Source organism: Conger conger, chromosome 12 (assembly GCF_963514075.1).
Source record: "Conger conger chromosome 12, fConCon1.1, whole genome shotgun sequence".
Lineage (NCBI taxonomy): Eukaryota > Metazoa > Chordata > Actinopteri > Anguilliformes > Congridae > Conger > Conger conger.
The window spans coordinates 33454891-33481761 of record NC_083771.1 but is presented as its reverse complement, the minus strand read 5'-3'; the positions used below and the strand labels follow the sequence as shown (position 1 = coordinate 33481761).

The 26871-nt window shown below is 41.3% G+C and overlaps 1 protein-coding gene across 5 annotated transcripts; it reads left to right on the top strand.

Moving 5' to 3' along the window:
• The first annotated feature begins 11795 nt into the window (after positions 1-11795).
• On the top strand, positions 11796-26659 carry sh2d4a (SH2 domain containing 4A). 5 transcript variants are annotated; one of them, XM_061263711.1, is made up of 9 exons: positions 11796-11884; positions 13702-14058; positions 14703-14862; positions 19998-20193; positions 20994-21141; positions 22779-22977; positions 23621-23751; positions 25576-25793; positions 26120-26659. In XM_061263711.1, exons 2-9 carry the CDS (start codon positions 13884-13886, stop codon positions 26210-26212), a joined length of 1320 nt encoding a protein of 439 aa, XP_061119695.1. In that variant the 5' UTR covers positions 11796-11884; positions 13702-13883; the 3' UTR covers positions 26213-26659. The 5 variants fall into 5 exon arrangements, with proteins under 5 accessions (XP_061119695.1, XP_061119692.1, XP_061119693.1 ...); XM_061263708.1 differs by lacking the exon at positions 11796-11884 and adding an exon at positions 11979-12401 and having other exon boundaries at positions 13774-14058; XM_061263709.1 differs by lacking the exon at positions 11796-11884 and adding an exon at positions 12150-12345.
• Positions 26660-26871: the final 212 nt, after the last annotated feature.

The following is a 26871-nucleotide window of genomic DNA, read 5'->3' as shown; positions in this document are numbered from 1 at the left end:
GCAGCTCTGAACCTCAAAGTGGATAGGCTACAGCACTAGAAGATTTAATGCATCTAAAAAAGTATATTAAATACCCCAAAAAGTGCTCACTGAGTGTATATTTTATTGTCTTCTGGACAGCAGTGACGTGCAGTGGCAAAAGAGCTGAACAAACCACTGTGTTAAGGATGTGAAGATGTAAACAGGTCTGTTTGAATGCACAAAACACAATACTAAGGGGCTTTAACACTGTAACAGCCTATTAGAGGCCTATTATGGTTAAAATATACCACACTTGGAAGGATTAAAGGAGAGTTTGACTATGGTTCTGCAGTAATGACAACATAAGAATATTTAAAGACAAGAATAGCTGGGGGATCTCCAGCTCAAATCCTGGATGGCTGCTGTGTCTGCTGATTTCTGTGATTTCTTTTCAATCAGAAGCCGATTTAGGCCTTGGCATTGACTTAAATTTAACACTTAAGTGCAGGAGCACATCTGAAACCAGCTGACACAGTGGCCCTCCAGGATCTGAATTTGAGATCCCTGGTCTAGAATATGAAGCGCCTTGTCAAGCCTGGCCCTACATATGCCAAGGATCTATGCTTTTATGACATACGTACCGTGGCAAGTTATTCTGTGTTTTCTGGCTGTGTGGGGGGAGGGGTGTATTTCATGGTTATATGGAAAGTTCAGTACACAACAGGTCTTATTCTTCTTCCCCAGGCTTTGGGCTATAGAATACATCAATAAAGGAAGCTGATCACACTGTGTTTGTACTGGTTATTCTACTGTATGTCAGTCGCTGAGTTATGTTATATCTAAGCCATATGCACTTTGAATGTTGGATTGCTGGTAGTGATAATAGGTAAACTGAGCTACAAACTGTTTTCACCATCTATGATTTAACAACAACAACTGTGTGGTTTATTTGTCCTTTATCTAGCCTTTATTTATACTCTCATCTTTTTAAGATGCTATACTGGATATGATACTGTTGATTGGATGTCAAGCTCATGAGAAGAGTTATTAACCAGTGCCACACACTGTAATATAAAGAAATATCATCTGTATAAACAAAATAAGTTTTTATAGGTGTAATATTGATTGGCATGTTTCAAAATGTTTTGACACTTCAAAACCTGGTGAATTCGGTTGTTTTCAAAGGTTGTCTCCTGAATGCTGTGTAGAAATTGGGTTCTTGGAAGACTGATGGATTCAAAACCTTTAGAGGTTTTGAAAACCAGGACAAGATCTTTCAAAAAGAATGTTCTACTCTTGCGAGGTCAAAGCTAATTAGACACACTGTTCCTAAAAATAAAGAAATGGGTCACCATGTGTCACATAAACCTAACGCATAACACACTGCTGCTCTGGGAGGGGACCTACATACTGGTTTCCTCTCCTCTAAACTGGTCTGGGAAATACATAGAGAATGGGGGATCCAGGTGAAGCTATAGAAACATACTATGGATCATATCTGAAATGCTGCAACAGTTAATAATAATAATATAATAATGGCAATAAAAACTACATTTTGGGTCAACTCAACTTAGGAAAAAGTCTTAAAATATGACTGTCAAGAGACAGATCATCACATACATGGTATGATTAATCAGCCATTTTGTAAGAATGCTGAATGTAATGAGCACTCTTTTATCCTTTAAAAGTTAAAGACAATCAAATGGGAGTCATGGTGTGACAAATTGTGATATTATACACAATTATATAATAGATGCAATGTGCTAGGAGAGGGGGCGAGTACAGTGGTGTGCAGTAGAGTGAGAGAGAGTGCACTTTGTTGGAGAGAGAGAGCATGCAGTGTTCTGGGGGATGACAGAAAGTAAAGCAGATGTGGAACTGTGCCTTTCACTGACACTCTCCTGACAGAATGTGCAATCTTCTGCTCATCACTGGATGCCCGAACAACAGGTGACCTAAAGAGCTTCCCCTAATAACTTTCTCCACAACGATAGCAGCTACAAGTCACCGTGGATTTGGGTGTCTGCTAAACAAAGAAACAATTACGTTGATGCGGCCTGAAGCGTGAAACACACAGCACTGGAGAAATTAATTAAAACTTGTGTCCATGACAGATCAAACCCACAGAGGCTCTGAACGCTGCACGACCACGAGGACAGAAAACCACAGGCCGGGGAGGAACCCGGGCCCACGGAGGCTGTTTCTCAGGGGTAACTGGATCAGGGGAGCCCGAGCGAGCGGGTGGTTTCAGCGGTGTGAAGAAGGTGGGCTGTCAGGGGAGGTTAATGAGTTGAGTACGGTGATTTATGGAATGTGATATACTGGAATTGCATTAAAACAATCATTTCAGCCGAACCTGACAGGCAAGGGGGGAGTTGCGGACGGGGGGGCCCAGATGTTCACCCTCTGCCAGAGGTCGGCCTAATTGCAGCACAGGCCGTTTGAGGGGGGTTCCAGTCAAAACAGCGAGAGAGGGGCTGAAAGGGTCTTTGTTCCCCGCGTGTGTGGTGTGCGGTACAGGAGTGTGTTTAGACCCCTGCCATACCCTCAGCAGGAGATGTCCTCATGCTGTTCCTGTGCCGGACATGAAGGCAGTAATGACCACAGAAAGAGCAGGGACTCCAGACCTCTGCCTTTATGATAGAGCCCTGCATGAGTACAGGAGCTCCGCATATACACTCACACCCAACACTGAGAGAAGTACATAATAACTCACAATGTGAGCGTGTGTATGTTTGGGGGGGAATTGAAAATAATTACATTTAAAATGGTGGATATGTTTCCTTCCCAAATGCCTCTCTGGTTTTTAGGGTTTTGTCACCTGAGCTTCAGATGTTAGGACAGCACACATGCGCCCCGCTGCACAATGCAGGGTAACTCCAGAGTGTATTCGGCCTTTGTGAAAACCCACTCGGCTGAAACGGACTTGACACAGAGTGTATTTGCAAGCAGTGCTGCCACAGACCTGAGCTTGACTTCCACACAATCACTGTACAATGCCACAGCAGTGAAATATAGGTTGGGGGGGGGGGGGGGAGAGAAAGTATACGCCATTTTTGTTAAGCATTTCTCCTTCTTCTGGCCTCGTCCCAGAGGAATGGTTCCATAAACACCAGTGAGGAAAGAGCAGTGAGAGGAGTCCTGCAAACAATTACATTTTGGTGAAGGATTTCAAGATTTCGATTTATGTATGTGTCGATCGTGCAAGAAACCTTCAAACCTTCACTGTCCTTTCATAATTGACGGACAGTTCAATAATCCAGGTCAATCACGGTTGGGTAAGTGTTGAAATGTCATCACACAATGAAAGTCAGCATTGTGATTAGTGTGCCCCAGTGCTATAAGTGTCATGTATTCTCTTTGCTCTGTAGCTATGTGCCTCTAAATGAGATTCATCTGCATATATTTTTGCAAAGTTAAGCACATTTTTCCATTCCATTTCATACAGGGCCCCGTAAAAGTGTCACCAACTGGATTATATTTCACCCCAACTGGCAAAGCAGCTCAGGAAGAGATAATATTAAGTGCTTTATGCCAAATATGCTCCCCACATCGTGGAACTGTAATACAGAGGGGGGTGTTTTTCACTTTATTCACATTTCCTTTTTCTCCACCTATTTTTAATAGCCCAGTCATAATTGTAGGCCCCATGTGTATTCTCCAAATAGTAGCAGAAGGTGGCATTTCTCCATAGGTGGCCTTTAAGGCAAGAATATCCTTATGTAAAAAAAAACAAAAAACCCAGATGGAGATAATTCATATTTTCAGATTTCAGCACAGAACAATGATAAACTGCTAAAGTGATAAACCAGCCATTATGAAAGTGGAATGTTCTTAGACCTCCTATCTAAAAGACTAGCTGGGGAAATCTCAGAGGTAACAGAAATTGAAAAGACTAGTCAAGAATCATTACGAATGTATCATTGTAACTACTAAACTTCTCCATTCAACAGAGGTTTCACTTCTGCCACTGGGTCACATGAGAATCATCTCTATGTAAAAGTCATTTCCAACAACTTCCTGAAGGAGAAAACCATTATTACACACCACATTCCATAGGAATAACCTCATTTTGAAGGCAATGTTTCTAATTTGACTGCTATGTGCTTAGTAAACAAAGACCATATTGACAGTCGTCCTCGGAGGCCAGAAAGCTTTTTGTTGTGTGTAATAGCATGATTGAGCTGTAACCATGGCAAAATGTCATCTGACAACAATGTGTCATGCCATGAAATTAGACATTTTAGTGTACCTGTTTAATTTTAGTTATAGGTTGGTGCATCTGCACCACAGAAATAGTCACTGTAGTGGTGTGGTACGAAGATTACCTCCCGACAGCAATCCACCGTTTACACACACAAACCTGTTGGAGAACATGGGGAAAAACATCATTATGACAGGATGGCATTTTTAGCTACAGTAGGATGACTTCATGAGGCAGGGAATATGTAAAACACAGGTACAGTATAACTGACACTTTTTCCAGCCCTTCAACAAGTCAACGTTTGAAGACGGAATGATGTAAACCACATCAGTATAATATGTGTGCACACTCGTATCTGGCTGCAGGACTCATGGCAGGTGAAAGAGAATTGTGAAAATCCTCAGAAAGCAGGCGCATATCTTGACAGAACTCAGAGGACTCGTGGAGTCAGTGGACCCCATGACCAATGAGAGGTGGAAACAGAAGCTCCATTCATAGCATCTACAAGGAGGACGAATCTGTGGAGCAGAAGGGGGAGGGGGTTCTTCTCAGCAATAAGGGCCTGAAACAACTTTGCTCCTGCCAGTTGCTCTGACCCTCTCCCCTGACACTTGAACTCGGCATAAAGATGACCAAGATCAACCAAGACGCAGCACCAAGCCATAATGCCGTCTTTGAGGACCAGTCCAAACAATGAAAATGCAGTGCTTGTGCTTGACATTGCAAAAATTATCTCACAAATTCACAAAGCCTTTTATTGGAGAACTAGATATTGCAACTCTGTTTTTCAGAGAAATATTAAATGTAATTCAGTACATAGAGGCAACAGGGAAGTTCCAGTTTGGAAGTTATGCTTTTCCTTTGGGAAGTTTTGTGAAACATCTGATTCATATTACTTCAGAAGCTGGCAGATTGTAAAAGAATTGGCTGTGCACCTGTAGCTTGCAATTAGCAGTTAAAGCAGCAGGATTTCATGGAGATGCTGTGCCAGTTCTGTTCTTCAGGTCAGTGGTTCTCAGCCTTTTCTGTTTTATGAACGCCTGCATAGTGAGCATTCAGCTGCAAATCCTGTCCATGCATCACCAGGTGGGAGTTGCACATTGGCAGGCAGCGAGGTGAATTTCCTCCGCCTTCACTTTGGCATCCTGAGATGAAAGGCACTGTAAAAATTCATTCTATTACTTCCCAAATGCAGCTCAGGGGTGGCCCAGAATCAAATGAAGTGGGCCACACACACCTCTTACTGCTTATCTACAGTACTATTCAGTGGTTATGGTGTGAATCAGACCAAATGGCTCCCATTTTATACAAAGCTGTTTTATTTACATACAAAACAAAAACAAACAAAATAATTCCTTGGTCAGGCACGATTTAAAAGTCCGATGGGTCCCCTACTGATTAAGGTTTTGGAAGGAAATGCTGTTCTAACACATCAGGTCTCACACCATGGCATGTTATTTAAATGTTTTGCCTTTCACACAAGCATGTTCTTCTGCACATTTCACAAGTTTCAAAATATTCCTTTTTGAGCTTTTTGAACCATTCAGCATAACTACTGAAGTGCCCATTTTCTATTAATTGCTATGTCCAGTATAGCCTCTCCTATTTACTTTGTATACTCTGTGGATGGATGCAGGACAAGCTCTTCATGGCCTAAACATCTCTTGAAAAACGCTGGTGCTACTGGTGCTCCTGCTGCTACATCCAGAGCTGTCGGGGGTCTAGGAGCTCCATCTGAAGGCACTATGCTGTGAAAAACTTTGTAAAGACACAAAGCCTTGTGGATTTTAACATGGTAGCAACTGATTACACAAACTCATTTTATATGTTTCTTATAATTTAGGGTGTCCCTCTTGATTCAATTACAATTAGAATTTCAATTGAATTTCAAAGTGGAATAAACCTATATGTGAACATGCAAAGGCATTCAGTTACTGCAAACAGTAGATCAAATCTTAAAAACACGTTCAAATCATGAAAAACCTTTTTACAAATCTGTTATAATTTCAACATAAGTCATTTGTGCTACTGTCCAAGCATCAGAATGTCTGCTCAATAAAAGGCTACCAGAAATTAAATAGCATCATATCAACTTCAATGACTGTTAACAGACTCCATGCTAAATGTTACAGCACCACCAACAGAGGATTGGTAAGCAATTGAAATCTTATAATTGTGTCTTTTTAAAATGATAGCCACACTAGGAGCCATATTGATGGAATTTCTAATTATTTGCAAATGCTTTTCTTTTTATTTCCTTGGGTGAAATGCCTCAACAAGGATGAGAGGAATCTGAACCCAAGGTTCTGACCAGGAGTCCCACCCATCTCCTGGGCTCATTTCCTGTCAGCAATTATTTCCTGGCGGATACTGGTTGCGGTGACATCACTGTTGCCAACACAGGTGATCTAATTCTCTTCCATTCAGAGGAGGGTCCTGGGAGAGTCCTAGGGGGTTCCATAAAAAAAAAAAAGTATTATTATTTTAATACATGCATTTGTTTTCATATATAGCACCCACCACCGCATTACAATAAGTTCCTATCTGTAGCAGGTAAGAATACCCATCCCTCACTGGCAATACACAAGCAGTACTTCACTCTGAGGTGACACAGATGGCACACCCTTGGAACAGAGCCATTAATGATTCCCAGAATGCACTGCAGTCCCATGCCAGGCTACATATTGCATCACAGCCTGTGATGTCCTATCATGCACCTGTTCCACAGACCCTGGCTTAATTTCCTTATTAAAATCTACTTCATCCAAATCGGTATTGATTCAATTTCATGTAAGACAACAGGTTGTTCTCAGTTTCTCTTTGTCTCCAAATAATTGTGTTGATGAATTTTCCCAGAGGGGAAAAAAGGAAGGAAACAGAGATCATTTTTGAGTAATTTCACCTATTTCACTGATTATACAAACCACAGTAATTTTATGATACACAGGCATGAAAGTTATCTGCATTCTCCCAGGGTCAGTGAGCTCCACATGAGAATTTGACAAAAAATCTGATATAATACGACCATTTTCAATTTACCCCCTGCCCACTCCTTTTTCCAAATAGATGATTTGATTCACAAACATCTGGTATCTCCTTTTCAAATTATATCCGGATATGGAATATTACACGGCATCACATTCATCAAGTGCAGCAAGTACAGAAACAGTAATAACCTCCATTTCTGAAAAAGGAATTAATGTCAAAACAGGATGCGACCAGCCTGGAGTTTTAGTATACACTTACAATTACAGTCAAAATTATGGCAAAAGATGATATTACCATTCGCTAAAATGTTGTTTTTGTATCCTGTTTTTTGTTGTTGTGTAGTTTGGTCTGTTATGACACATAATGTGCACACAATTGAGCTCCAATATTTAAAGAATAGGGACACGCAAGGCAGGCTGGATGGGTGGGTGCTGAAAGATCCCCCCCCCCCCCCCCCCCGTGCTCTTTAATGGTTCGGTCTCTGTGTTCGGGCACGTCTCCACTGTCTCCCGCAGCTCTCCACAGAGAGAGTCATTTGCAGTAATGGGCCTCCACTCTCCCTTGCGGCCAAATACATCTGCCCCATCCATCTCGAAACTAAATCGCCCCTCTCTGGAGCACTGTGGATGGAACGTCTCATCAACGTCAATGCAACGTTCGCACAACGCTCCTAAGTAGCTCACATCAAAGGGGCGTTGAAACTCAAAGTGATGGGGGTTACTTCTAATTACACTGTGATACCGACTCTGAAATAGGCGCTGAGAAGATAAGATCAGTGGTCGCATAAACACAGAAAAAATGATAAAGTTCCTTTTAAAGACGGAGAAGAAGGAATATGTTAATGCCTTTGAATTGGTGCCCAGTACTTTTTGGAAAATAAAAGAAAATGGACGCCTAAGGAGGCACAAAATTCCTACTCTATGAGCAGATGCACCGCAAGTCCTTCACAAATGTAAAGGTCGGCTTAGCAGACCAAACTGCAAATCAAAAGCAAATTGTGCAGCAATTTGATACTGTGTCCTACCAGAAAGAGGCATGTGTTATGTGTTAAGAGACTGGTGGTTTAACAATGTCAGCTCTGTTTTGCTCCCTGTGTATTTACCAGCAGTCTAGCAGTCCACTTTGAATTCTGCAGCTGATAAATATCGTATTAAGTGAATTTTAAGGCTTTGTGAATATTATTTTTAATATTCATATCTAATAGTCATATTATTGTTAATCCATGTATAGATCTATCTGTTTTATATCTTTTAGAGCCTGGGAGCAGGGGCTGGGGCCTTTTCTAATAACAGATAAGGTGCAGATAATCCAAAACACAAAGTTGGTCAATCTTGGATTTTCCCTCATGATACCTATTCCACTGTGACAGGCCTAACTATGAATTGTATGATTGTGTTTAGATTTTAGGTTAGTGTTAAATAACCTAAACCTGTACCCTCTCTCAGACAGGCCCGCATTGCTTTTATCTTTATGTTTACCTCGCCCACACATGTTCTGTCTTTCACACACGACCTCTCTACGTCCTCGCTCCCCATCTCCCTCTTTCTTTCTCTCTCTTTGTACAGTATCTCTCTCCCTTTTTCTCTCTACCTCCCTGATTTCCTTCCCTTGCATGCTCGCTCTCCCCCGCTCCTTCCCTCCTCTCTCTCTCTTTGTACGGTATCTCTCTCCCTTTCTTTCTCTCTACCTCCCTGATTTCCTTCCTTTACCTGCTCTCTCTCCCTCCTCCCTTCCCTCCTCTCTCTCTCTCTCTACATACTGTAGAGCATATTCATCTGTCTCTGTATACAGTACAGATAAGTCACATCCTAAAGAATGGAGTGTGATTACAATCATACTGAGGGTAGACTGTGGTTTTGTAACCTGCTGCTATATTCATACAAATCCCACAGTTCTGAACGGTACACACCAAGGACTATTTTAAAATGAAAACCATTAAAAATCTTACAGGCTCAACACATTAAAGGAACACCGTCTCAAATTGTACACTGGGAGATATTCATTGTTTTATTTGGTTTACCGAACCTCTGTTTGATATATTCTGAACCCATAATTTAAAATAATCACTTAATATTCCAGGTGCAGCCATTTTGAGGTACTTTATAAAGAAACATACACTGAGGGCCTGCAGAATAAATGGGGAAGTTAAAAAGGGATCTTTCATGTTTTAGCCCTCAAACTTTAATGCAAGACACATTCCTATAAATTCCCCTCTGGAATCAGATCTGTGCCATGTGCTTCATTTAAAAAGAAACACAAGGTTGGAATGTGAGATCTAGGACTTGTAACATAGGCTAATTATTATAAAAACATCTTTAAACAATCATTAACAATACACAGATCAAGAGATAATTTCTCACATTGGCCTGGTAGAATTTTCCTTTGTGAAAGTATCCTATGTGACAGGCCAATAGTAGACAGGAAACAATAGTACAAATTGCCACTTCCTACAGGTTTTTTTTTTTTTTTTTTTGGAGGAGCATGATGTAGTGCAATGTGGAGTGTGGTTTGACAATGTGACCCTGAGCTTGAGTCCAAAAGTATCTGTAAGACCAGTAACTTTTCAATGCAGAAACAAACAAAAAAATGGCCCACAGCATATTTTCACAATTTAAAAAACATTGATTGCATGATTGCATTCTCACTTACACATTTCTCTATTGGCATGTCTCAACAAATAAACAAACAACCTTTCCCCACATCAGATCAAAATGTAACAACCTCAGAGAGACACAGGTTCATTTTATGACCAATTTAGGCACAGAATTCACACACTCCTGTTTTGGACAATGGTAGTCCAAAGATACAGTATGTGGCTTTTGATATACCTTACATTCAAGCAGATCAAAAGAAAACTAATTTAAGTAGTTTAAATAACATTTTAAATGGACTGAATCTGAGTATCATCGGGGAAATTCCCAAAAGAAACAATGTAATAAAATATAAGTACTCCACTGCAACGGTAAACTGTATTGCAAAATATAGGGGAGAGCGGGGTAAGTTGTCAGATGGGGAAATTTATACATGTTTCACAAGTTTTCAACTTCCTGTTTACATGTAGTCAAAATCACACTAATCTGAGATGAGGACAGTTTTCTTATTTTTCACCTTCAAAAGTAAAAAAAATAGCAGTATTTATTCATGTAATAAAACACTTTTAGCTGAACCTGACTATCAAATTGATGCTTGTACCCAAGACCAGGCAACTTATTGTTTCAAGTATATTTAAAAAAAATGATTGCGGTAAACACAGCATTTTCTGATGCCTATGCAGAAAATATGCAGACCTGAAATCATATTAAATTTTCATTGCAGTGTCTCCTTATCAATATCAGTGCATCCCATTTCTGTTCCGACAGAAATTCAAGATCTTCCGTGCACGATATGAATGACAAACTATAAATTCTCCACCCCCAATTCCTTTCTATTGACTTCTTCTGGTTGTTGCTCAGTAAACCATTCATTAGAAGATCGACTACAGCCCAAAGCTGTCATTTTTACAGACATCTCCTTGGCTCCTGCCAACAGTAACCCATGGAGCAAGCAGAGTTAATTTATGACTAATTGTTTAGAGTAGTGGTAATGTACTGAGCACTGATTCATGCCAAAAAGATGGAACTATATATAGAGCCTGTCAGAGCTCATAAAATAACCCTGAAATGCCACAGTACAATCCGAGCAGGCCGTGAGCATTACACTATTTGGAAAGTAATCTATAATGAATGCACCGTTGCTGAATAACTTAAGAATGTGTTTATTTCTATAATATGCGCCTTATAATGTGGATTAAATGAGGTAATTAAGTAATGTAAACTGTAAACATTACAGGTTATATTTTTGGATTGGAAAAATACATTAAATAATGATAGAATCTATTAAACTACTCTGCAAAAGTATATATGATTGTACAGCGATTAGATTATAAAATAGTACAGAATTTGTCCCTACTGAAACGATAAAAGCCCTCGAATAACCTGTGATAAAAGCGCCATCTTGTGTTCATAAAGAGACAAAACATGCTTGTCACAATCAGTACTGCCTACGCTACTTCTTGGTTTAATTAGCTTATCGCGCGCTAGTTTACGGACACCAGTACGGTTTGCCTTTGATGGCATAATGTTTCACGCATTTGCGCGTAATACAATTTATATAAATTTGTATAGAACGATATCAAACATGCATCGCATTGATAACAAACGAGTATGTTATAAATGAGTACGCATAAAACTAATCGTAAAAGAGAACGATTAACTCAAAGTGTATTGTTAATATTGCTAATAATCGTGATCATGCTATCAAATTCTGAATTATTATTGGTGACTGACTGCAGGCAGGATGCGAACTTGGTGTTATGTTGGTTTTTTGAAGGGTGAGGTTTCACATCCAACCCCATAGACATACATACATACGTATGTCTATGATCCAACCCAACCCATCGACGCCTACAATTGGGTAAAAATAATTCCGACTTTCAACGAGAGGCTATGACGCTTGGATGTCTGGGTTGGGCTTGACATCAAGGCCCGCCCTCCTGCAGCCAGAAGTCATATGCGTTCATTTAGAAAATGCCGATACTAAAGGGAGAACAGAACGATAACCATTTAAAGATCTATGATTGGTCGGTTTGACTTTCCGACTCATCCTTTATCCCTTACACTAAATGTTGCGCCAGCAGACTGTCCCAATATGTGAATGGCGTTGTTTCCTAACATGACAGCTTGGGTCCCAACGGTAAACGGTTTCCCATCTGAATCAGTACATGCAAACTTCCTGTTTACAATAGGCTCCTTGTAAATCCAAACACTGATTTTAGTTTACTGTGGTAGGAATTTTCATATCGGTATCAATTAGCAAGTCCGACAGATATTTGTTTGTAAACTGTAGAACATGCTTGACCACGTACAAGGAGACAATCACAATTCACAGAACTGGCATTTCTTATGCCAGAAACGAGTATACAGCGAGTGTTGAACGCGATGAAACCTCCAGCTGTGGAGGGTGGGATTGGTGTGGGAGGGAGTGTCAAAATCTTGCCTCCGGTAGCGTCTGGTTGCTAGTACATTGCGCAAAAGTATCTTAGTTACTTTGAAAAACGTCGGTTACATGATCAATACTGGATAACTACATTGGAAGACCACGTGCAGTAAAGGAGCGACAGCAAGATAAGACTACAGAAACCGTGACTCATACAGGTCTGACCTAACTTACCTTCAATTTGTATTGACGGGAAAATTGAGCCCATAGCAAGGTAAATACATTGCGAAATATGCTATATAAGCGACATCGATTATACATTTTTGTAATCATGAACATTCGCATACAGTGTCCGTTCTAACAGAGTTCAATATCGGCTGCTGAGATCAACAACAATACAACTATGTTGTTTAGATCGTAACTTAGCTAACTAGTGAAAAGTTGAGTCGATTCGAAGTTTTACGTAGGCTACCCTTGCTCTTACTCCGTTCGGGTTACTTCGCCGGTTACTTGCACCAAAACGGGTAGGCAGTAGTTTTATTTTGTGGAATGTTTCGGTGTATGCTGCAGATGTTAGAGTAGCTATTTATTGACCATTTCGGCTCATTTAAACTACAATCTGATCTGTGTTATAGAACAAAATGTTGTCTTTGTGGTGTTTTAATTGCTGCTGGCTACTGTGCCCACGCCCATTCACTGCACTGTAATATATTGCTCATTGGGCTACAGTGCTTGCTATTATTCTTTTGTAACAGCAAATTGTTTCGTGAAAAAAAAAATTGAGCTATTTTTGGTCATTTTGTTCAGTTGTGTAAAAACACCCACTGTTCAATTGATAGCATGTACATAGACCACAGACCATCCAGTTCCAGTGAATAGGATTGTGATTTGATTCATTTGATGGAGACCTATATCACTACTGGCCAGTTACTGTATATAGTGGCTCAGGGTAAATTTCTGAACTGATGACATTGGGCAGGATTAAGATGTTTCCCAGAAAGGTAGGATAGTCAGCTTTACAGTGCATGTTACACTGTAAAAAGGCTATGTTGTTATGCATTGTTATGGTAAAATCGATTTCATGGAATGGATGCTTCATTTTTCAAAACTCTGTCAAAGTCATGTAGAATAACAGTAACTAATTGTTTAACTGCCGTCCCATGAAGCAGTTAGCTGATTTACAATTTTAAATGTTACAGTTTTACACATTACATCTTTTAAAACTAAAACTTACTGTAATACAAAGCCCTAAAAAAACAGACTACAGTGATGCTCAGTTTTCGTTGCTAAACTGACTTCCTTTTTCTTCTTCTGCACTTTTACACTTCCTTTCAGCTACATTATGACATAAGTTAGGCACTGATCATTTTTCCAGATTACAGATGGAGTAACAGTAGCACATAGCATCCAAACCACTGAGTGCATAAACACAATGAACACTCTTGTATCATATTACATGTTTCATGAAAAAATAGTCTGGTTTAAAACAGCATTCAGAACCATTCAGTATGGTAGGGTGTGAGCAGATTTCGAGGTTTCATGTTTGAAACCGGTCTTTTTTTTCTGGTTTTCAGGTGGTGTGTAGGCCCTGCGATGGGTCAGCCTTCACAGGGATTGTAATTGACGTGTGTTGTTGTCACTGTAAGGCAGTTGTCCCCTCGTCCGTGATCACGTGACTCAGTTGGTAGTGCAGACCCCAGACTGCCCCGCCAGGACTCCGCTTCATTTCGACGCTGTGTGATTCCCGGGGAGCGCCATGCTGCAGCAGATCCTCACGGACATGTTCATCGAACCCGAGCTCCTGGCCGAGCTCAACGAGGACCAGAAGCAGATCCTCTTCTTCAAGATGAGGGAGGAGCAGGTGCGCAGGTGGAAGGAGCGGGAGGCTCGGCTGGAGAAGGAGACGGCCGTGACACCGAGGCCCGGGACAGGTACTGCGCCACCGGGTCTCCCTGGGCCTCCGAGCCCCCTGCCGCTGGCCTGGAGTGCAGCTGGGATTGATTTTATATTCAGCATCACATGTGCAAGGCATGCTTCCAGCCTTATGCAACGGAGAGCAGAGGAGAACTATAAGAGTGAAATAATTTGATCTCTTCTCTGCTGTGTGTGTGTTACTGGCTCTGACCTGCTGGGGAAAACAGCAGGAATTAGCATTGTTGAATTTGCTTTTGGGGCAAATGGTGCTAGTTGTGTGCCCGTGTGTCAGTGATACAGTGCATGGTTCACAAAAAGGTTCACGTTTATAGGCTATTTATGGAAATGCGAAATGCTTCAGTGGGCTAAAGCACTTATTTATGTGCAGTACTGTACACCCCATGGTCTGGTGTCCATTGCGGACTACGCCAGTGCCATGCCCAGGGAGGGAGGGGTTCAGTTGGGTCCTCTGTGGGGTGATGGTCGATTCTGCTGTGGAGTGAATGGAGTTAGTGATGGCTGGCAGCAATGCACTTAGGGTGACTTAGGCTTTGTGAAGCCTCTCGATTTCACGGTGACGGGAGTGGCCGGTTGGTTCTGGAAAACCCCTAGTTTGAATGGCCCTGGTGCTGGTTTCAGAGGGTGTTTTGGTGTCTCACAGATACAGGGAAGCGCATCTCCTGGCTGCTGGGGTCGGACAGCGACGTGTGGGTCTGGGTGATGGGGGAGCACAGCACGGACCAGCCCTACGAACAGATCTGTGATGACATCATGGCTGAGAGGGCCATGCTACAGGCCCAGAAGGAGGCTGAAGAGCTCAGGTACAGGCTATGACATCATCAAACACTTATGGTTTGAATTATGGTTCAGTAGATACTTACAGCACTCCCTCTACTAGGAATACATTGTTATGTTCTGATATGAGACCCTAGGCTATATATTGTTGTATTTCAAAGTACATTGAGGTACAATGCTCATTGCTGGATGTCCAAAACAAACAGATTATCATTCTTTCATTTAATTCTTGGAGCATTTTACATAATTGCAGTTTTGTGTGATTTACATATGCTATTGGTTAATATTATAGTATATTATATTATAATCAAATTACAATATAAGCTAATGCACTGTATATGACAATATTATTTCATTTAGTTGATACGTCGGCATATTACATTTGTTTTTAGGACATATTATAAATATGTGGTCAGGGTGCACTATTAATATGGAAGTTATTTTTTCCTTAACTGAGCTACTTTTGGTGGTAAATTAAGTTCATTTACCAAGGAAGCGAACAATTGGGTAGGAACAAGGATGTTATACAGAACATCACCAGAAGTAACACAAGAAATAGAAGTTCTTTCTTATAATTCATATTTGCCCTGAAGCGCAAAAGTATTATATTGCATTGCGTGGCTGGTTAATTCCCCGGTGTTTGTTACCACCATGTGACTGAATTGGTCTGTATGATTATGAGCAATAAGAAAATTATGAACTATAACTATTTCATTATTTTAAATATTTTCAGGCTGCTATGATCTTCCAGGCACATATCACTTACAGTACTTACGTATTTAATACGGATGTGCAGTGCATACCCTTGTGCTGTGCATGCAACATTGAAGGGTTGTCCAAGATCATAAGAAATGATTGGCATGCACTTGCAGTATGTATTCACTATATATACTTGTTAGTCTATGTGGAAGATCGTTTGAAGTATCTGTTAGATCTGGAGCTTCCAACCTCAAAACGCGTGTTTCTCATGCCCATTACTGTCAATCTGCTCAGATCCAGCTAGCTGCAATTTTGTACATATTACACACTACAGTGCTCTCCCATAATCTGCATGTATGTTAAATGCTAAGGCTTTGCAAGGAGAAAAGACTTGCGATAATGTGCATAAATACAGCAGAATTACAATGTGCACTGTAATGATAAGGCATGTATGTGGTTGCTGAACCAAATGGTGCAGACGTTATTCTTCTGGAGATTTCCAGCATCTGTTCAGTTTGGCCTCAGAGCATTAATAATGTTCTGAAAGTATCAGAAATTCTTACACAATATGTAACACAAAATTATAGAGGGCGCAACGTAGCAGCAGTCGAAATGCTGGTTTTTCCTGATAATTTGCATTCAAAGTCCTATCTAAGTGGCTTACAGAGGAGTGTTTAAAATGCATTTGTGACGTGCTGTGACGTGCATGGTTTGACCACACGTCACAGGGCATGGCTGCTAGATTCCTTACAAAGGCCTGCAGCCTTTGTACAGCTCCATTCGTGCTCGACCGAGAGATTTTGATCACAGATGAGAACATCTGTGCCCCTTTTTTGTTTGTTAGGTTTAACTTGAGGCAAAGCATACATTTCAGGCTACACCCAGAGAACTCTTGGGATGTTTTCCAAACTTTTTGGGAATGTGTGTGTCCCACATAAAAACATAAAAATAAGATGTATGGTTTAATAGCTTGTCTGAATATTTTAAAAACAGTCCCATTACAGCATAAAATAAATACACTATCAATGTTTGTTTTTGTGTACACTTCAAATGGAATGGTTATGATATATGGCACAGGGGCTAATCCAGTGACAATTATGTGATATTCACTCAGTGAGCACTTTATTAGGTATTTATTAGACTTTTCTTTTAGACTTATTGGTCTTCTGCTGCTGTAGCCTATCAACTTAAGAGGTTTGATGCGTTATGTGTTCAGAGCATACCACTGTTGTAATGCGTGGTTATTTGCTTTACTGTCACCTTCCTGTCAGCTTGACCTGCTCTGACGTGTCTCATTAACAAGGCATTTGTGTCTCATTTTTGTCTCATTAACAAGGCATTTTTGCCCGCAGAACTGCTGCTCACTGGATGTTTATTGTTTTTTGCACCATTCTCTGCAAACTATAGAGACTGTTGTGCCTGAAAATCCTAGGAAATCAGCAGTTTCTGAGATATTAAAACCACACCATCTGGCACCAACAATCATTCCAAGGTCAAAGTCACTTAGTTCACATTTCTTTAGCTGCTGCCACATGATTGTCTAATGAGATATTTGCATTAACAAGCTGGTGTACAGGTCTACCTAATAAAGTTCTCAGTGACTGTATAATGTTTCCTGGTAATCTGGCCAACATTTAGAGTGGCATGCATGCCCTTTTACAGCCATGACGCATTAAGGGCAGATTGCTCAATTTTGCATGTAATAATATCTAGTGAAGTGAAGCAATCCCCTCCCAGTGGCAGCCATTGTGTTCTTCACTGCAGGATCCGCCCCTCCTTTGACCACACTAGCTCTCCTGCAGCAATGTATAGAAAAGGAAGTGTTTTGTGTGGGAGATAGTGGTTACTCCTGAAGCAAAATTAGTAGTTCAAAATACAATTCGTAACCCTACTCTCTACTGTACAAGATGATGGTACAAAAAAGTCTTTATGGACATGCAAACAGCATTTTAATTGTGCAGTACTGAAGAGTGCGTTTGAATATGTATATATCATGAAGTGATAATCAATTACTCCATGTAATTAACCCATTCATAGATTACCCTTCAATATAAGTTTAGATTTGTCCTTGTTGTTCATTGTTTTGGGGTCTTTATGGAGTAATGGCTGCCTTTGCGGAACAGGGACGGAGCCATGGGGTTATGGTACTGAGGGCTCTGGACTTTGGACCCAGGTGGGCTAACCTTGAGTAAATGCTTAGCTAAGGCTAACATCCGCTAAACGAATAAAGGAATGTGCAATAAATAGTCCCCTAGCTATTAATAGACTCCACACGTATTGTGTTAGCTGAGGGAAATTTCCAACCGGTGCGGTAGGTTTCCTTCTCACCGTCTCAGACCTCCAGTCGTTCCCCGAGGCCACAGCACGTTCTTCTCACTGACAGGAAGTGCTCTGGTTAAATATTTCCTTCGGCTGTTACTTGTGTTATCTGTGCCAGGTGCTCCCTGTCGCCCATATACTTTTTCACAACATTCTGTGATCATGATGACTTCCTCCAAGGAGTGCTACCTTCTGCAGAATGCCTGACATAGCCTTGCCCCGGGCCCTAAACCCAATCCTGTTGACATTGTTTCTTTAACGCTTTGTTTAAAAAGGCTATTTTATTTAAATTTTTAATATATATTTTTTAAGATAATAGATTATATGTTTAAATCCACAATTACTGGTTTTCTAATAGGTCTGAATATTATACAGTATAGGTGGAAGGTTTCATGAGTGCTGATAAACACAAACACATCTTAACATATCATACAATACCCTTTGGATGTTTCACTGGGAGCAAATTCATTCTACAGCAAGACAATGACCCCAAGCACACTGGTGTTCTCAGAACAGTGGGCTGGCCTCCCCAGACCTCAACATTATTGAACGTGTTTGGGATTACTGGGATTGTCAGAAGTAGAAAATGCAACCAACTCTAAGGCTGAACTTTGTAGGTGTTTACAAGAAGCATGGAAAAATATCTCTGCCAATTTCTTCGACAAACTGAAAGCAAGTTCCGTAGCATTGAGTTGTCTTCTCACTGTGGAGGGATTAACAGAAACACTTGTGAATTTTTTTCCAAAGCAAAAGTCGAACTTGATTTTCTTTTCTTTCTTTCCCCCCTATCTCTGAAAGATAAAATCTTTAAGTACTGTCTTTATGATTGTGATAGTGGTCTACCAGAGTCCCATTTTCTCTGTATCGTGCCATAATCTTTTGAACTCCAGTTTTGGAAACTGCATTTTCCTTGGACTTTCACCTTCCTTATTCAATTGGATTATCTAATATCTAATCTTGTCAAAAATCTCTTTCAGATGCAGGTGATGGTAGTTAAATGTTTGAGGCACTTTTGAAGGAAAAGCGTTCTAACAGAACGTCGTTGACATTTTTGGGAACAACTTTTATTGGAAGGACACAGCTGTAACTTGTTTGTTGACTGGAAGGATGGCTGACTTAAAATTTGTGTGTGTGGGGGGGGATACTGATAGATTTCATATTATATTATGTGGTAGTGGAGGCAGCTTTTCTGTAATTTTCTCTTAATACGTTTCCTACATTAGTGTCTGACAATGGAAAAAAGATTGCACTGAATGGCTGATTTGACTGGAAATTGAAGACAAATGGAAGTATTCATTGAATAATAAATGAAAGGGTGGTCTCTCACTTTTGCTCAGTACTGTGTGTCTGAGTGTGCATTTGTGTGTGTGTGTGTATAAACAGTTAAACGTATGCATAATGCATCAGAAAGACTAATCGTTTATGGGCCTTGAATCATTTTCTATGAGAAATCCATTATTAGCTTGAGTAGCTGCAACACCAACCAAAAAAACTTTTTTTTCTGTGGGCTCTGTGAACTAGTGTAACCCAAACAGGGAGGGAGCTGTTTACGTAAAGCTTATTCTAAATCACCCAAGACTTTGTATCCAAGGAAACGGTGCAAAACCATAACCACATCTGGAAGAGCAAGGATCCTGCCTCTATGTGGATCTAGTGGGATTTACATCATATATTATATTATAGAGATTCTGCTTATTTTCCTTAACATTTAGTGCCTTTGCTGCTCATACAGTCATGCTAAGGTGTGGTATCTGTGAATAGCATATTAGTCAGAGAAGAGACAAGAACCTTGTCTGTGATTACGTGATGGCTCATTATTTTGTCTTAGGCATAACCGGCCATTTCTGGTTCTCTTGAGAACAGGTTTTTACAACTGACTGAAGGAAACATGTTTGTTTTATCCAGATCCATAAACAAGGACTTATGGCTACTAGTTTAGGGTAGCATGGGGTAATTGTTCTATTTGAACAATGATTCCTAGCATGTATATATGTGCAAGAAGGACATAATTCTTATAGGCTTGTCTGAAAAAAGAGATTACAACATCCCGAAATGCAGTGAGTCACAACCAATTATTCCTTTATGTGGAGATGATGATCACACACCTGTGTCTGTGTGCATGTGCGTGTGCGCGTGTGTGCAGGGCGAAGAAAGAGGAGGAGCTTGTGAAGAGGCTCTCTAATATCCACCTGGATGGGGAGCTGAAGTGTAAGCAGGAGGAGGAGCAGGGGAAAGATGAGGAGGAGGAGAAGAAGGAGAAGGAGGAGGAGGAGGTCAGGCAGGCCCAGGCCAGACAGGCAGCTGCCGAGGAGCAGAGCCGGAGGGAGGAGGAGCTGAAGGTACACTGAGCTCCACCCACACACAGTCTGGACCAATCAGCGGGCTGCTCAGAAGGCTTTGGGAATTTACACTGTCTTCAAAACAAATGTTTGTGTTATGGGGATGTAACAGTTCTCAAGATGCTCAGTGACACATACAAGTAAATATGAAGAACTAGTAAACATGAGGAAACACTAGTAAACATAAGGTTTTGTAATATGCCTGTACCCTTAGACAAGGAACAAAGTACAAGGCAACCACATTCTCAGTCCCTTCGTCATCTTCCAAATTGGTCAGTGTTTTAAAAACCCTCTGCCTGCAGTACAAGTTAATGATGTGTGTATTAAAGAGGCAAGTGACCTTCACAGCAGTAGTACTGTAGGTGTTCCTCACTAGAAAAAGGTTAAAAGTTGATTTATTACTAATGTTTCACTAGAAACTCAGAGAAACAAGGTTTTGCTTCAAATGTGTCAGGCCTACTTTCTATGCAAACTGTGGGAACTTGTTCCTGTATAATGAATATTCACTGTACAACTAGATTTTAATACTACTAATTTGGATGAATGGCTGTCGTAATTTGATTTGGCGTAGTGACATTGCTGGTTTAGCTTGGACTCCACGTCAAACCAGTTGATACACATTGTACAGAATTATTATAAAGTTTACTTTTTTTTAAAGTTTTACTTAGTTTTGCTTATTTGGTATTATTTACTTTAAGACTTTTTAGCTTTGTTCACAATGTGGAATTGCCAGTTGTCATCATTTCTTTTGATGAACCTTGGAGGATCTCCCTCTCCCTTTGTCTCCCTCCATTCCCCAGAGGAGAGAGGAGGAGGAACGGCGTAAGGCGGAGGAGGAGGTGCGGAGGCTGGAGGAGGAGAGGGCTCAGCAGATCTACATGGACCTGAAGGAGGTGCAGCACTGTGTGCTGGGCCAGGAGAGGGAGGACCCGGAGTGGCAGGAGAGCTGTAAGTGTTCTGTCTGGACAGCGTCACCTCCATAGCTCTCTTCCTCCCGTTTCTCCTCACCCCGTGAGGGGATTCAGATACCGGCCATTACAGCCACCTTACACAGCCTGGCTCAAGAGCCGCTGGCATCAGCTGCTCAGAGTCCCCATCCGATCCAAGTCCTGATGGGCGTGAGTTTTTCATCGATCTCTCTGAGGTCACGCTGATCTGAAATGAAGGAACTTCCCACTGTAGGTGTAATAATTTACACTAACTTGAGAAACCCATTCGATTTTTCATTAAGCAGGAAATGTTATTACCCATATCAAGATTTAGTGTGCCAGGAAATGTTAAAATCCAGCAGTGCATTGATACGACTCACAAAACAGGAAGCAAGTACAAAACCGTGTACAGACAGTTAACGGCAGACTTTTTAGAAATGAATCTGATCAGTTGTGTAAATCGAGCGACCAGTGTCTGAAATGCAGGACTGTGTTCAGAATGTGTTCAGAACTATTGGAGCTGGAGTGTATAAGCCATGCTCCTCATTGATTCTGTACAATAACTCATGCCTTTTAGTCCATACTTTTTTTTTGATCCAGCTTTCTGTGCTACCTGATAGAATTTGGGATCGAATGGCTGGTTAATCTTTAACTGCGGTCTTGTACAGAGATTATAACTGCCTTTCAGCTGTAGCTTATCTACACACTGTAACATTCAGAGACCTTCAAAAGCGCTTTCTTCATTGCCTGCCTGTGCACACCAGTGTGCAGCAACATTTGTTTGAAAGGGCATCTGGGGTCATTCTCTGAAAAAATATCCGTTCAAATTAGTTTTTGTTAATGATAATACTCCAATGGTAAATTGGTATATTTCCTAAATAAAAAAATATTTATTTTTCTCACAGTGAACAGCATTTTAGCCTTTTGAGGTACAGTTCACTCTCATCCAGAAAGGTCTGGCCCGCTGATTGGATGATCACACCGTCACATGGGTCATGATTTTGAAACGGACGTTCCAGCAGCCTTTGCTGTAGCCTGTGTCGTTGGCCTTGAGGACTGAGTTACCCTGCTCTCTCACTTCTTCTTTCTGAGGGGCGGTCCCTGTTCCACTGAGCTGCTGCATGCAAATAGTGCAGTTATGTGCAAATAGGTGCATTTGATAGTTCAATGTTCTATGACTTCAAAGAGGCCATTTTACTGCTCAAGCTGTGGAATTCAGTTTTTGGTACATTGCCCACATTGGCCCTCAGAACGGGCTGCTGCATTGAGACACATGTTCTTAATGTGCTGTTGTAAGAAAAAAGCTGTGTAAATAAAACTATTTATTTATTTGTGAGGTGGTTTGTAAGTGTCCATAACTTGTCAGGGAAGGAAGTAATTCATACTGATTCTCAGTATGGCACTCCCTTGTTATCATTTGGCCTGTGAAACTTGTAACTGGCATTTCCTCTTCCATAAGGTGCTGTGTATAGTGCAGTATTTTAATAAAGGGGTGTCATGGTCATGGATTAGATCAACAACTTTATATTGAGGGACCATCTTGTTTTATTACAGGCATGTGATTGCCATAACTTGTAACTGAGTGTGTGTGTGTGTGTGTGTGCGTGTGTGTGTGTGTGTGTGTGTGTGCGTGTGTGTGCGTGCATGCTTTATCAGTGCGCAAGTCCAAAGCGGCAGACCTGCGCAGACGCTCTTTGGCCAAGCAGACGCGGGAAGACCACAGGAGGCGGTCTGTGAGGGCGCTGGAGCAGGGCCGCGTGGCAGCTATGACCAAGACCTACGGAGGCCCCAAACCAGCCCTCCCGCCAAAACCCAAACAGAGGACCGTAGCTGTTTCAGCTGACCCTCTGAGCCGGTGAGTGACTCCTCCAGGGATTTACACACCCACGTTCATTCACACATTCTTCAGCTCCTGATTTTCAGATAAGGTGAGCCCATGGGCTTGATTCAGGTAGAGTCCGGAGCGAGTGTGCGTAATGTTTATAGTGTGTTTGGGCCATGGAGGGAGGTCTTCAGTGATAAGGTACATCATCATTCAGTAGGAACTCCAGTGTATCATGTGCCTGGTCAGCTATGGTTGGCCATTTCAAATATGGGAGTAAAATCTGGCAATAAAAGGTGTTGGTAAAACTATAAAACGAAGAAAGAGAAGTAGTGCAGGTGTCAATTCAATTTCCCTTCAGTCAATTCAGGAAGTTCATTTCCAGAGCCACTGTCACAAAGAGTTGCAGCCTGTTTCTGGGCTGGTGCTCAGATGTACTGCATGCCAGTGCAGCTTTGATTTCTCTCTCCTCTGGCCTCTGACATATAAGCACAGCCACATCTCCTAACTTCACATCACGGCCGGCTGCTCCTGCTGTATGGCTGTTTTCACAGTTTAATCCTGGGGCTTTGCTGGGCAGAGCAGATGACTGTACGTGAAGCCAGGGTGCTTGCATGTATGACTGCGGTGTTGGTGCGTTTGCTCACCGGATGCTCCGCCCCCGTGTGATTGACAGGAAGCCCGGGGTGCGCAGGACTCAGTCCACCTCCAGTCGGGAGCAGATTGTGCGATGGTTCAAGGAGGAACAGCTGCCCCAGCGCGCTGGGTTCTTGAAGGACCAGAGCAGGATTGCACCCTGGTTCCACGGTGAGTTGTTCAAATAACCATGAGTGACTGTGAGTGACTGTTTCACAGTACCACTATTACAGCAACCTCTTACGGTCATGAGCTACAGATACATGGGGAGTTGGGGGTTACTAGGTGCTATTAAAACCTCTCAGCCAAGTCTATTTGCAAACCTTCCTACTAAAGTTAACAGTTTAGGATATACACTCACCGAGCACTATATTAGGTATTTATTAGACTTATTTTTCACACTTCTATCCACTTAGAGTTATGATGCGTTCAGAGATACTCTTCTGCATACCACTGTTGTAATGTGTGGTTATTTGCGTTACTGTCACCTGTCCTGTCAGCTTTGACCAGTCTGGCCATTCTCCTCTGACTAGTCTCATTAACAAGGCGTTTCTGTCTGCAGAAACTGCTGCTCACTGGATTTCTTTGGTTTTTTTGCATCATTCCTGGCAAACTCTAGAGACTAGTGTGTATGAAAATCCCAGGAAATTAGCAGTTTCTGAGATACTCAAACCACCCTGTCTGCCACCAACAATCATTCTAAGTCACTTAGATCAAATTTGTTCCGCATTCTGATGGTTGATGTGAACATTAACTGAAGCTCCTGACCTGCATATACATGATTGTATGCATTGCACTGCTGCCACACAATTGCCGGATTAGGCAATCGCATGAATACGTAGGTGTAATGAAGTGAAACATTTCCTAATAAGGTGCTCGGTGAGTGTATTCTGTTAATCTTTTAACCCTCTGTCATCTTATCCTGGGCTGGGTTTGATTCCAAATTGTATGCTTTCCATGATTCAAGGGGGAATCCCCAAAATGCCAGGATGAAATATGGAGGCCAGGCCAAGTGGGGTTCAGTTCTGAATTATGAAAGGGGAGGGAGCACTTCTATTCATATGAATTACACTGCTGCCCTTCCGGCAGACTCCTTATACACACCTAGGTTGTATTCACATTTGCATTCATAAGTTTAATAGAAATGTGGTTACCACTTCTGAACACTGGATTTGATACGACTTATTTTGTTTGTATTAAAAGGTGATACAAGTCTTATCTCAAAATACAGGAATGAAACCACATTGATGTACCTCTTAAATTTGTCCTCGAGAATTAATTTCACAATCTGATATGGCCACAAGTTTTCTCTGCAGTAAAAAGGCCATACTGGCAGTGCTGTGCAATTTAAAAAATGTTTTATAAAATGTTTCAGTAATGTTCTCATGCTCTTGAACATGAATTAGTTGAAGCAGGTTTTTTGGCACTGGGCTAGAACAGACACTTGTGCTAACACTGGCCCTTCTCTGATTGGATGGAACACTCTGGAATGTGTTACTCATTTTGACAATCAAGTTTCTGCAGTGTGTTGATCACTTGATAAAAGTGCTTGTATACCTCTTGGGCTTTCAGGACCAAACTATGAGATGAAAAAAAGAAATAAGTAAACATGACTGGCCATACCTTGTCATAAAGCAAATTTGCATGTCTGCATGTGTACATTAATGCATAAACCACCTATTAATGTGAAGGTAAGTGCTCCAGCTGTAACTTATGCTTCCAGAAATCTGTGTGTACTAGCCAATTTGTCTAATACATCAATGTATTTTGTCATTTGCATCCAAAAAGGATAAAGGTAAGAGAGTGTTTGAGTGTGAAAATGAATGTCCAGTGCGTCTCTAGATTAAAAACACACTTGAGCTTTTTATGCTGTATATAGAATAGTGTTCCTACAGTAAGGCTACCCAGACTTGAGAGTGAATGTTACCCTCTCTTTGGTTGGAGAGACTGAGGATTTGGGCTTTGGACAGTGCTGACGATGTGCGTTTCCTTCAGGAATAATCGCACGGCAGGACGCCGAGGCGCTGCTGAGCCCGTGTGCCCCTGGGTACTTCCTCGTCCGGGTCAGCGAGAGAATTAAGGGATATGTTCTCTCCTATCGATGCCAAGAGGAAGTCAAGCATTTCCTCATAGACGCCACAGAGAACTGCTGCACGTTGCTTGGCGACCAGATCAAGTTTCCTGCTCTGGTAGACTTGGTGGAGTACTATGAGGTACGGAAGTATTTCACACCTTGTATAGTACCACAATGAATAGCAATATTGTACACTTGTTTGAGTACCATGAGCTAGAGTAATACGATAGATGGGTGTAGTACCGTGTAGTAACATGACGGTAAATAATTTCATGGACCTAGTGGTGTACCATGATAGTATTGTAGACCTGGTGAAGTATGATATGAGCATTCACATAGTAGTTGTGAACTCATTCAGTTAATCTCTACTATCAGAATAGTGACACAATGCAAGCCTCATAAAGCCTCAAAACTTTCTACCACAATCCTTAATTCATCCATTCTTTTTCCACTGCTCGTCACTAGGGGGAGCCCATCACCATGTCAGGAGGAGAGCAGCTGTCGAAGCCTTGTGGGCAGAAGCAGGGTCAGGCGGATTACGCTGATCTTTTTACCTGAGCTGGAGTCACTGGCATCCAGGAAACTCCAGACAAAAGGCTCCCAATACGGGGCTGTGTGCCATTAATTGGAATTCCTCAACATCAGGAAAATGAATTATCTAGAAGGCCTAATCTACAAAACATCCACCTGGGGCCTTTCAGTACAGCATGTGTCCTATGGCCAACTTTTTTTGACATGAACTGCAGTATTTATATTACCATGACCACTGAATCCTTATCATATTTGGTTAAGGTTAATAGGGTTTGATGTAACAAAAGGTGAAGTGCTTGGTTCTTTGTTCACCTGCATGTGCACTTGACTAATAACTTAAATGAATGCGGTTGCTTAGAATCAGTTGTGGGAATGGAGACAGGCTATGATGTTCTACCAATAATGTAAGGAGTTTACTTTGCTTTATATTGCCCAGAATATGTGGCACTGATTAAATGCCTAAAAGATACATGATATTTTGTGTACAGTGAATTATATTGCTGTCAGTGTTGAGTCTGGTCTTTTGCATGTAACCAGGAACCTTTTATGAAAATCAAACTGCTGCTCATAGTAACAGAATCTTTAAAAAAAAAAAAAATAGAAAACACATTTATAATGTATATAATTATCCTGTCGAAGAGACCATTTCCTTTGATTAACAGTTGAGAGATTGATCCCAGTGGCTG

Coding starts and splice junctions, on each gene's coding strand:
- sh2d4a (XM_061263711.1), top strand. CDS start 13,884: ATGCTGCAGCAGATCCTCACGGACATGTTCATCGAACCCGAGCTCCTG. Junction 22,978..23,620: donor TCAGCTGACCCTCTGAGCCG/GTGAGTGACTCC, acceptor TGTGATTGACAG/GAAGCCCGGGGTGCGCAGGA. Junction 25,794..26,119: donor ACTTGGTGGAGTACTATGAG/GTACGGAAGTAT, acceptor GCTCGTCACTAG/GGGGAGCCCATCACCATGTC.